The sequence below is a fragment of the Thalassophryne amazonica genome, chromosome 14 (assembly GCF_902500255.1).
Source record: "Thalassophryne amazonica chromosome 14, fThaAma1.1, whole genome shotgun sequence".
Lineage (NCBI taxonomy): Eukaryota > Metazoa > Chordata > Actinopteri > Batrachoidiformes > Batrachoididae > Thalassophryne > Thalassophryne amazonica.
Genome location: NC_047116.1, coordinates 47732165 through 47744298, shown reverse-complemented (window position 1 = coordinate 47744298; position 12134 = coordinate 47732165). Strand labels below are relative to the sequence as shown.

The following is a 12134-nucleotide window of genomic DNA, read 5'->3' as shown; positions in this document are numbered from 1 at the left end:
GTGCACAGGCTTCAATTCAATTTATTGAACTTATGGAGTTCCAAATCACGACAGTGACTACGTTTACATGCAGCCAATAACCCTTTCATAACCGGAATATTAGAAATAACCCAGTTGCGCACTGCCATGTAATTTAATTAATTTTAATCTACCCGCAAAAACCCAAATATGCTCATATTCCGGTTTTTAAAAACCCGAATATGACCCCTGGGTTACTCCTTTTCTAACCCGAATATCAAGTCATATAAACGTGCATTGGAATATCCCCATAGAAAGGAACATTATTTTGTTCAGCAAAAAAAAAACAAAAAAAACAAATTAAATCAAAAGATCAAAGAACATGATTAAAAGCATAATAAAAAAGTTGAAAAGATAAAAAAAATAAAAAGAATAAAAAGCATAGCAAACAATATACCAATCATAGGTCACAGGTCAAAGGAATACTAGGACACAGCCAGGGTTACCCACAAGACAATCACAGTCCAGACTATTCTCAGTTGGAACACCATGGTGGTGGAACAAACTGCCAGTTGCATCCCTCTGCCTTCAAGAACCTCTTGAAGACTCGTCTCTTCTGAGAGCACCTCCTCTCCTAACCCTCTAACACTCTAGTGTACCAAACTCTATGACTTCACTAACCACTTTACTTCTGCACCAGTCCTCCTCTTTAATTAGAAGCAGTGCTTAGTGCAAAGTGCTTTCTCTAATGTCTTTTACTTCACATGAGCTTGATTGTTTGTCCTGGACTCTTAAGTTGCTTTGGATAAAAGTGTCTGCTAAATCAATAAATGTAAAAGATTAAAGCTCTGATTTATTGAATATCAATACATACAGGCCGTCCTTTGTTTCCACGGGGTCCTCTATCTCCTGGAGAGCCAGGTGGGCCCTGTCGTAAGAAAATTAAAGAAAAAAGAACATTCAAATCTACAAGTAATGACATCACTTGTATACCATAAAATACATACGTCATATGGTACATGTCACTTCATTTGGTTCTAAAAATGCTAGTTTGTGAGATAAGTGAAGGGTTATCCAGTTGTGCAGAAACTCTTTTCCTCTATGTCACAGAGGAGGTGACTGTCCTTGTGTGCCATGTAGTGTCAATGCAGGCAGTTTAAATTGCAGCCAAAAATATAAAGGCAACACAATTGTTTTTTGATCCAGTTTTCCATGCATTGAATTAAAAAATCAAAGATTTCCTCAATGCACACAAAAGGGTTATTTCTGTCACATTTTGTCCACAACCTTGTTAAAATCTGTGTTAGTCAGCACTTTACCTTTGCCAAGATAATCCATTCACCCGGCTGAAGTGACATATCAAAAAGATGTAGGGTGCATCCGGAAAGTATTCACAGCGGTTCAGTATTTCTACATTTTGTTACGTAACAGCCTTATTTCAAAATGGATGAAATTCATTTTTTTTCCTCAATAACCCATAGTGACAATGTGAAAAAAAGTTTTTTTTTTTTTTTTTTTAGATTTTTGCAAATGTATTAAAAATAAAAGTATTTACAACCTTTGCCATGAAGATCAAAACTGAGCTCAGGTGCATCCTGTTTCCACTCATCCTTGAGATGTTTCTACAGCTTAATTGGAGTCTACCTGGGATAAATTCAGTTGATTGGACATGATTTGGATATAAGGTCCCACAGTTGACAGTGCATGTCAGAGCACAAACCAAGCATGAAGTCAAAGGAATTGTCTGCAGACAGGATTGTCTCTATGCACAATTCTGAGGAAGGGTATGGAAATATTTGTGCTGCTTTGAAGGTCCCAATGAGCACAGTGGCCTCCATCATCTATATATGCAAGAATTTTGGATCCACCAGGACTATTCGTAGAACTGGCCGCCCATCCAAACAGAGTGATCAGGGGAGAAGGACCTTCGTCAGGGAGTTGATCAAGAACCAGATGGTCACTCTGTCAGAGTTCCAGCATTCCTCTGTGGGGAGAGGAGAACCTTCCAGAAGGACAACCATCTTTGCAGTGATCCACCAAACAGGCCTGTGTGGTAGAGTGGACAGACGGAAGCCACTCCTTAGTAAAAGGCACATGGCAGTCCACCTGGAGTTTACCAAAAGGCACCTAAAGGACTCTCAGACCATAAGAAACAAAATTCTCTGGTCTGATGAGACAAAGATTGAACACTTTGGCATAATAGGTGCGCCAAGTTTGTGGCATCGCATTCAAGAAGACTTGAGCCTGTAACTGCTGCCAAAGATGCATCAAAAAAGTATTGAGCAAAGGGTGTGAATACTTATGTATGCGTGATTTCTTAGTTTTTGGGGTTTTTGTTATATAAATTTGCAAAAAATAAAAAATAAAAAAATAAATAATGAGAAGAATTTTGAGGGAAAACATGAATTTACTCCATTTTGGAACAAGGTTGTAACATGAGAAATTGTGGAAAAAGTGAAGCACTGTAAATATTTTCTGGATGCACTATAGGTGCCACCTTAGGTGCCAGTAATTATCTCTAGCTCCCACAGTATCATGTGGATGAGAGTCAAAGACTCATCTTGTATGCGATGCAAATGTGACATAGGTTACTTCCCCTGCCAGGGCTGGGATCCATTTACAGCTGGGTGGACTGAGCCCATGTGGATTAAGTGTATTGATCAAGGACCAAGATCGATAGCATGAGCACAATTTGAACCCATGTCTACATATTGGCAGACTATTTTATACTCCACTTGGCTACCTGCTTAACATCAGATTACACAGCAGGATTATTGCACTTGTGTGCCTTGGACTGGTCACAATAACAGGAAACTCTAAAATGTGTGGTTTTATCACACAACACGACACAAATGTCACAAATTTTGAGAGACCATTCATAAGTAATACAACTAGTCTCACAACTGCCGATCACCTGTAATATGAGAAAAGCACACCTAGATTTTTCACTACACAAGATATTTTTTTTCAAGATCAACTGCACATTTCTGGTGTGATATTAGTTTATTACCAGTCAAAGGCACATCAGTGCAATAATCATGCTGTTTAATCAGCATCTTCATTTGCCAGCCCAGCCAGGTGGATAAAGTGGCAAAGACAAAGTGCTCACTGAAATGATTTTTAACAAATTTGTCAACAAAATTTGAAGAAAATAAACCTTGTGTGCAGAGGAGTCTCCAAACCTTTACTTCAACTCATGAAAAATGGGAGCCAAAATGTAAGAGCTGCATTCATATTTTTATTAAGTATAATAACTACAATTGTTTGATTTTAAAAGGCCAGTAGGTTTAGACTCATCAATAGATGGTATACCACAAAAACCTCTTTCTAGAATAACTTGTAAAACAAATAACTCACCATAGGTCCGGGCCGTCCTCTAATGCCAGTTATCTGCAGGGATGTCACCAGACCCAGATATTAGATCATGCATTTAAACAGTCTCTTTTTTTTTGCATTATATTTTAGATACGATTAAGAATTTCACAATCACTAAGCTCTTACAATGGGAACATCTCCAGGCTCTCCTTTCTGACCCTGCATAAACACAACCAAAAACATATTTTAAATTGACAGCATGTGCATATGTGGTGGTCACACCAGCGAACATATGGCAAAATACTTGAGATGAATGAATGTTGCTTACTTTGTAGATTCTACCACCACCTAATGTTTGGAGGAAAAAATAGATCACATTATTATAATGTGTTGCTTTAACTACAAAAATGATGTGTCAGACATGTTAATCCTCACCAAAATAGCTTTCAAATCACTATAAGTGAATTGTGGAAAAAATAAAAAAATCAGTTTGATCCATTGTGTTTATTCTGGTATAAATTTACAGGTCAGTAAATGTATGCCCACACAGATGTTTGCATGTTCTCCCCATCTTTGTGTGTGTTTTCTCCGGGTGATCCAGGTTCCCCCACATTTAAATGGCATGGAGGTTAGGTGAATTGGAAACTTCATAATTGCCCATGTCTCCCTTGCAAAAGAGATCTCAATGGGACTAACCTGGTTAAATAATAATAATAATAATAATAATAATAATAATAAAAAGCTAACTACATGCTGCCCATTTATGGAGCATGCACTAGAAATGTATTTTAACAAAGCATATTTTGTTGTGTATAGCATATCATCAACTAAATAATCAGCTTGCCCCACCAAGAAATTAGATGGAGCCGCCACTGCACGGACAAAGTCATAAGTCATGCTCCTCTCAGTATTATAGATGACTTTGCCCTTGAGTGGAGTCCCTCTTAGTGAAATCTTTCCCATGTTTTTACACAGGAATTTATCTTAATAATGTTATTTATTACTCTCATTTTAAGGCCTACAAAGTATTTTTATTTATTTGCATAACACAGTAAATAAATGTGTGGGTGAGGCCCATTTATTTAATCTTGGCCACTGTGTTTGCCAGATAGCTTCTTGCAGCTACAATATAAAGAGGTTATTGCTGAGCACATGTGAGTGGTTTAAGATGTACGTGCAAGAGGTGCTCACCAAACGTGGTCTCGCCACGCCTGCTGGGTGTCTCAGTCTTACAGATAGGACAGCACTCTCCCTCTGGGATGGTCATCTTCTCACAGTTAGTCAGCTCCTCACATTGGATTTCATCACAGAGGACGTTACCATTGTCACAAACACAGATCCGGCATGGCTCTGGCTTCCAGATATCCCTGTTGGTGTACTGCTGTCCATCCACCGTGCAGCTCAGATCATCTCCTGTAACACAAAGTGATTGAGATTGCATTATTGGCTTCGTGCAGATTAGATGAAAGACAAAAGCAGAGTAACACCCTTGAGAAGAGCTTTGACATGCTGTGCATCCTTGAGAGGAGGTGTAAGAAACACACAAAAGCCAGGGTATTGTCATAACAAAAGGAATCTCAAGAAATCCATAAAATCCCAAGGTTTAAATTTAATGTATTATTCCCTGTCGGTTGTAAGTCTAGAAGGGGGTAAAGAGATGCACTCCAGTGTGTCAATATGACAGGGGCACTTTCTTGGGCACATGATAACTTGAACAGAACACATCTGATTTTTTTATTGAATTTGAGTTGGACATTCTAAATAGACAGGGCTGAGCCAGGAAAAAACTGCCATTTTTTCCTGTCAAGGTTTTCTCAACGGATTCTGGTACTTCAGACCATACTAATCAAAATAAGATTTTGTGCCATCTTGAAATTTGTCCAGAATCCAAGATGGCCACCAAAAATCCAGATGGCTGCCAAGATACATAAAGTTGGACCTAAGTGGGAGGAACTTGTCTAAAGATCTGTTTTTGGCATGATTTGGTGAGTTATGACAAAGAAAAGGCTTAAAAATCATAACCATGCGTTTCCATTATGCAAACCCAGGATGGCCGCCGGACGCGGTCCCCTAAACTTCAAAGTATCATATCTCCCATTCTAGAAGGACTACACTTCTGGTGTCTATCCATGGGTTTTTTATGGTCAAGGAATCCATTTCCGCCAGTATTTTGCAAATCGGATCATGCAGTCTATCAGAAAATTCAATATGTTTTTTACCTGGCTCAGCCCTGTCTAAAATGATTGTATCTTGGACATGCTCAAACTTGAGCATGACTGGATTTCACCAAGACCCTCGAAGGACCATCCAGTTCCTCAAACAGAGTACTGATATGTGTACACATAACTTAATCACATTTTATTGGATTTTCATCAAATTTCAAGTGGGGATCCTAAATGATTGTATCTTGGAAGAGCTCAAATTTGAGCATGATCAGGTTTCATCAGGATCCTGCAGGGGTGGTCAATAAGGGCCAAGGAATTGCAGGGTGTCCTTGCTACTGATGACCACACCAAATGATTTTACAAATAATTGGGACTTGAAGTTTAATTTGAAAACCATGTGCTGAGGAGTTCGGTTGCAAGGAAAAGCTGCACTGTCTTGGTCTTTCATGGCACACTACTGCCCAAACCTGCCCATTAAGTCAGAGCATTGATTATTATCATTTATTATTACCAGCAAGCCACAGTTGTTGTTGTTTTTTAGTCAGTCAGCTGACAATTTTTCATACATCTATTGTAACTAATTAACCACAACAAACAAATGTGGAAACAAACATCAACATTTGGTCTACATCAATTATAAACCTTTCTGTTTTAAATTTTCAATGCAGACTTGCCAATTTTTTGTTTACCAAAATCCCATTGTGGTAGCATGATTAGGTCAGCAATACAGCTGTCACTTTTTATTTCCAGTTACAATATCAGAACACAAAAATCATGCTTCAGTCAATATTTCAGAATTTTTTCTACAAAACGCAAGCCAACACCCAGCCCAGTGGATGCCGTGATACAAATTACCACCAGAGGATGCCTCCTTTTTTATACAGTGCCAAAACACTAGACATCTCAAAGCACAAAACACAAAGAGTAAAATCTTTACTTTACAACAAGAGCAAACACACTGTCAGAAAACTCCCTTTTTAACAGGAAGAAACCCCCAGCAGACCAGACTCAGTGGGGTGGGCATCTACTTTCACCATTCAATTAAGAAGAAACAGGCACAAAACGAAATGCACAGACCCACAACTAACTTAACAACTCTGCTGCAAAAGAGCTGCATATTAAAACAGCAAAAATTAGTAATACAGAACAAACTACAGCTTGTGTTATATGCTTTCAATAACTACTGGGCAAGAAAGCAGAACTATATTAATTATGCAATCACATGATTTTGGAGGGCTCAAGGAAGAGCTGTGGAAGATATATTGTTTGCAATAATATCACAATTGTTTTAGTGATGTGCAATTTGACATTAAACAGTATTTAAGCCTTTGTTTTCACCATAGTAATGTTGCCAGATTGGACGATTTTGAATTTTGTGGGATGAAGGTAGTTTTTGAAAAGCTTTTGGAATGGAAGCTGTATCTGGCAATAATAGAATAGAATAAAACAGAATAGTCTTTATTGTCATTGTACGGGGGGGGGGGGTTACAATGAAATTGGGGACAACTCACAGTCATATGATTTCTCGCTAGCTGCGTCACTGCAACATGTTAGCTTAGCTTTTAACATTACTGATGTAAAAAAAAAAAAAAACTTGAGGGGAAACAGAAACATGCACACAACTTCAACCTCACAATCAACAGTGGAAGAATTAGTTGCTGTATTTGGATTAACCTCACTAGTAGTGGTGGCTTGGATATAGTGCGAAAAAGATGACAAACATTTGTTGCTAATTCAACAGTGTAGTTGCCATTTGTTGCTTGATAGGTGTTCCCAAGGTGTAGCCAGCTTGTGGCTACTTGGCATTACTGTGTGGAATGTTTAATAACAGATTATAAAAGATGGGGAAACCCAACACTGTCACCATGAGCTTTTCCTCAGTGCTTCACTGGTTGATGGTGTAATTTCTCCCAGTTCTTTGTGTAGTTACTGCCCCTTACCAAGAACCACATCGATGTACGAGGTCTATTAGAAAAGTATCCGACCTTATTATTTTTTTCAAAAACCATATGGATTTGAATCACATGTGATTGCTTCAGCCAAGCTTGAACCTTCGTGCGCATGCGTGAGTTTTTTCACGCCTATCGGTTGCATCATTCGCCTGTGAGCAGGCTTTGAGTGAGGAGTGGTCCACCCCTCTCGTCATTTTTTTCATTGTTTAGGAATGGCTCAGAGACTGCCGCTTTGCTTGATCAAAATTTTTTCAGAATCTGTGAGGGACATCAAAGTGGACACCATTCGAGAAATTCAGATGGGTTTTGGTGAAAATGTTATGGGCTTCAAAGAGATTATGGAGTGTTACTGTCGCTTTAAGGACGGCCCAGAGCGACTGGTGGTGCGCTGCGCTCCGAAGCCGCCATCGACAGGCTGAGCGACCATTTAATTTCTAAACGGATGGCTGTCTGGATCCGTGACCATCGTGTGCAATTTCTCTGGTTATCACAAGAGCTGGACATCAACCATTTTCCGGCAGATTTCACCTTTAACAAGAGATTTTGTCATGGAAAGCCGAGCGGAGGCTTCGCGTGTCACGATGGATTCGCTACTGGAGCAAGACAAAACCACCTCCATTTTGGTCTCACAGGACGGCTTTGAGATGGCGTTCAGACAGCTGTCGGTGGTTTTTCCATCGAGTGATTATCCGAGATATTGTGGATGTGCCTGGACATGCCAGAACATGTCCTGTGAGGCTTCATCACGGCGTTGCTTTGCACCATCACCATCATCTGAATTTCTCAAATGGTGTCCACTTTGATGTCCCTCACAGTTTCTGAAAAAATTTTGATCAAGCAAAGCGGCAGTCTCTGAGCCATTCCTAAACAATGAAAAAAACAACGAGAGGGGTGGACCACTCCTCACTCAAAGCCTGCTCACAGGCGAATGATGCAACCGACAGGCGTGAAAAAACTCACGCATGCGCACGAAGGTTCAAGCTTGGCTGACGCAATCACACGTGATTCAAATCCATATGGTTTTTGAAAAAAATAATAAGGTCGGACACTTTTCTAATAGACCTCGTATTCCTCATTTTGAATTTACTGAATGTCACGTTGAAACCGGGCCGGGGTCTTCACAGACGGCGTCCACCTTGTGAAAGACCACGCACATAACAAGCACAACACTTTTATACAATGTGGGCGTTACAGTGGGTGTGGTTTACTCTATATGTTACTGGCTCTCACAGCTAGGGTGAGCCCTCCCTGTATCTGAAACTTGCACATGCATGATGGAAGTGAAACTTAACTCATGTTTAAACTTTAAACCAGGTCTCAGAAACTTCCAAACTTATAACAAAGGAAAATACTTGATAACTAACATTAAATAAGGAATTAGGACAGATATTATCCAACAGTGGAATCAAAGTTTGATTGATTTGTTTCAGTACAACATGAGTCACCATGTTTCTGTATTGCTAGCATAGAGCTAGTCCTCTTACTGTCTCTGTAAGATGTCTTGTATACACCTCACAAGTATTATCTGGCTACATAAACAGGGTTTTTATATTTAAAAGAGTTTATTTCTTGTTAAGCTTCACAAAATACAAGAGAAAATGCCAAACATATTCAATTTTTAGAGAAATGCAGATGCCTGGGAGTGTATTACGCCATCTTGGATTATTTTGTTTTAGAGGTCTGCGTTGAGGTGGGTGCTGCTACTGAACAGGGTACAATCACTTTGTGCCATGATACTACATACCAAAGTAGTAAGTGGATAATTACATTATCGGCCCCCATTTGGCGAGCCGTTGAGTATCGTGTCCATAGAAAGTAATGGGAATCTCCAGGTAATCCCCTAATAAGCGATAATTTCTGCTGCACACAAAAGGAAATTCCAGCTAAACTATGCAAAGAAATGAAAAAGCAACAACTAAAACAATCATTTTTCCACACAGGAATGTCACAACACACTTGACACGTACTGTGCTAAACGTTTTGGTGTGGACTATGAATCATGAATTCACAATGTGCTCCACACAAATTCTGAGTGGAGAAAACCCTTATAAGCACAACATTTGTAGTCTATTTATTGAATTATTTATTTTTTAATGGGACGGTTGCAAAATCTCCAGCTCTTAGACATGACATCATTTCCTCCAGCAGCAACAACTGAAAAACCCGAGTTGAGCTCAAAGGAGAAATCCTGTAAGCACATGTGAAGCAAATGTTCCTTCCAAAATTCATTCTGTCTACATGGTGGTTTGGAAGGTTTAATGAATATAGTTTGAGATGTATGTTAAAATATACACATAGAAAAAATACAGAAAATAATTGGGCTCATGACGCCTCATCTACTATACAGGTTCATAAATATTAACAACAATAATTAAAATATCAACAACAAATTACAGCATGGTTTAATTTTCTATGAGATATATATATATATATATATATATATATATATGGCAAGGCAGACACAGGCTGATTGTAAGAACAAGTGATGTTTCACATTTGACTTTTAAAGAAAAGGCTCCACTCACACACACAGAATGATAAAGTCTGATCCCAAATCTGCACAAAATGCAGTGATCTACCTCTGGAGGTTGGACCTGTTCCTGATATAAAACAGCAGATGGCAGCTCTGAGCTTTACACAGCAGGTAAATCAGGTTTATAAGCTGCAGGGAACATCAATGTGCAGACAGAAGCTCAACTACTGATGGAGGTTCAGATAGTTCTGCTTTGTTTTATGACAGGCTACAGCAAGGACAAGAGATGGAGAAAAACTGTGGAGAAAAAAAAACAGAATTTCACCTCACTGTACAGTCCAGATGTTTCTCAAAGACAATCACTTCCTGGAAAAAGTCCAAGAACAGCACCGTTCAGTCTGATGGAGTCCTTATGTAACTCAGCGAGGAAGTTCTAACATTTTTCAGATAAAATCATGTTTAAACACACTAGTTTTATAGCTCGTTCTAAATGAATTTACAAGTCAGACTTGCAATAAACATGACAGTCCACTGTGCTCAGTCTGTAGACAATCCTCCTCTAAACTTTTGACACATCTTCAACCGCTTATCCAAAATCAGGTCATGGATGCTGGAGCCTATCCTAGCAGTCAAGGCATGAGGCAGGGTACAACAAAATACAGTAAATCTAATTTAACCCTGAAATTTTTAAAATGTAATAATACAGTACTACAGTAGGTTCCTGATTCAAACCCCAGCCCTGCCCATTACACCACATAAAGTGTAAAACTTGTGCCAAATCAACATCCAGGTCCACCTCGGACCTGCTATGGTGACCCTGAGTGAAAACAAGGGAGCAGCCTAAGGGACTTACTTTAACAATTCTGATCTCCAGGTTATCAATTTATATATGTTAAGCGAAAGTATCCTCTTTGTTAAATATAACAGAAGTGAGATATACTCAGTATAAGATCAAACATAACTAATGGAATGATAAGAAGGATGATGTGGGTGATGAATTACATTTTAACTTGCCGTAACATGAGAACTCTGGGACCTCTAACATTCCTCTAAAGATAATTTAATTCTTGGATGGCATACAAAATGTAACTCTACCCTGCTAAACATGTACATATTGGTACGTCTGATGTGGTAATACCTCATACCTCACACCTAAATAGAAAGAAAAAAGTGCAATCAGAGACTGCAGACCTTCATGTTGTTCCTATTTGTTTTCAGTTTGAGATTAAAGAGCATTTTAATTATCAACATACAAAGAAGTCTGATGTTGGTTTTCAGTGTGATGTCAAGTAATAATGGAAACATGAACAAGCCTAAGAGGGTGAATGCATTTTATAGACACTCATCTTGGAAAAGATTTGAAGGGTGTTTCTTCAAACCTTCAAGTTCAAGCACAAATGCACATACTAAAACATCACTACGTTCAGCTGGTAATGGAAAGACTGCAAGTGCAAATGGTGTGCAATACAAAAAAAAGATACATTTGTGTCAACATTTTAGTGGCTATAAAACACCAATGGTCAATGTTTTTCTGATTGCTGATGATGGGTGATCGGCCCTCGGCAATCACAGGAGGCATGCGAACATAATCACATTACACATCATCACACAGGTGTGGGAGCATACACTGGTTGACATATCCACCACACTATGGAACTGGCCTGGGTGTTGGCAGGCAGTCGGCCCATCCACACCTCTCAAATTAAGCAATGTATCTGCTGCAGCTTGATGAAATATTACTGTCGTCTTGGCCTTCTCTAGCCACTGGGGTCCTTAAGGCACCTGGTGCTGGAGAAACGTGCCACATAGAGAAAATGCTGTAGCAAGTAATACTCCTCATTATTATTCTCAATAAGTACAGGATTGTTTGACACAGATTTGTTCCAGTGGTACCCAAGGATCCTCTGAAGACAAGACATTCAGTCATTACTGGCTAGCATCCAAGTCTAAAAACCACCCAGTAAGAGAGGCAGTACCGGGAGGTGATTGTCTAGTGGTTAAGGGGTTGGGCTTGAGACCAGAAGATCCTTGGTTCAAATCCCAACACACATATAATATATGATACTGGAAAATCACTAAGGGCCCTTGGGCAAGGCCTTTAATCCCCTTTTGGCAGGGAAAATAGCCAAGGGGTTAGTGAGCCTGGGTTAGAGTCCCGGTGTGTAGTGGGTGCCTTGTATGGCAGCACCCTCACACTGGGGTGAATGTGAGGCATTATTTGTAAAGGGCTTTGTGCATCTGATGCAGATGGAAAAGTGCTATATAAATGCA

The 12134-nt window shown here is 39.3% G+C and overlaps 1 protein-coding gene across 1 annotated transcript in view; it reads right to left on the bottom strand.

The window, feature by feature from the left end:
• Nucleotides 1-12134, bottom strand: part of col5a2a (collagen, type V, alpha 2a) — a 129908-nt gene that overhangs the window by 77616 nt on the left and 40158 nt on the right. Inside the window, 5 exon segments of the mRNA XM_034186031.1 lie at nt 833-886; nt 3316-3348; nt 3460-3492; nt 3602-3621; nt 4465-4686. Of these exon segments, the coding sequence (XP_034041922.1) occupies nt 833-886; nt 3316-3348; nt 3460-3492; nt 3602-3621; nt 4465-4686 (362 nt within the window).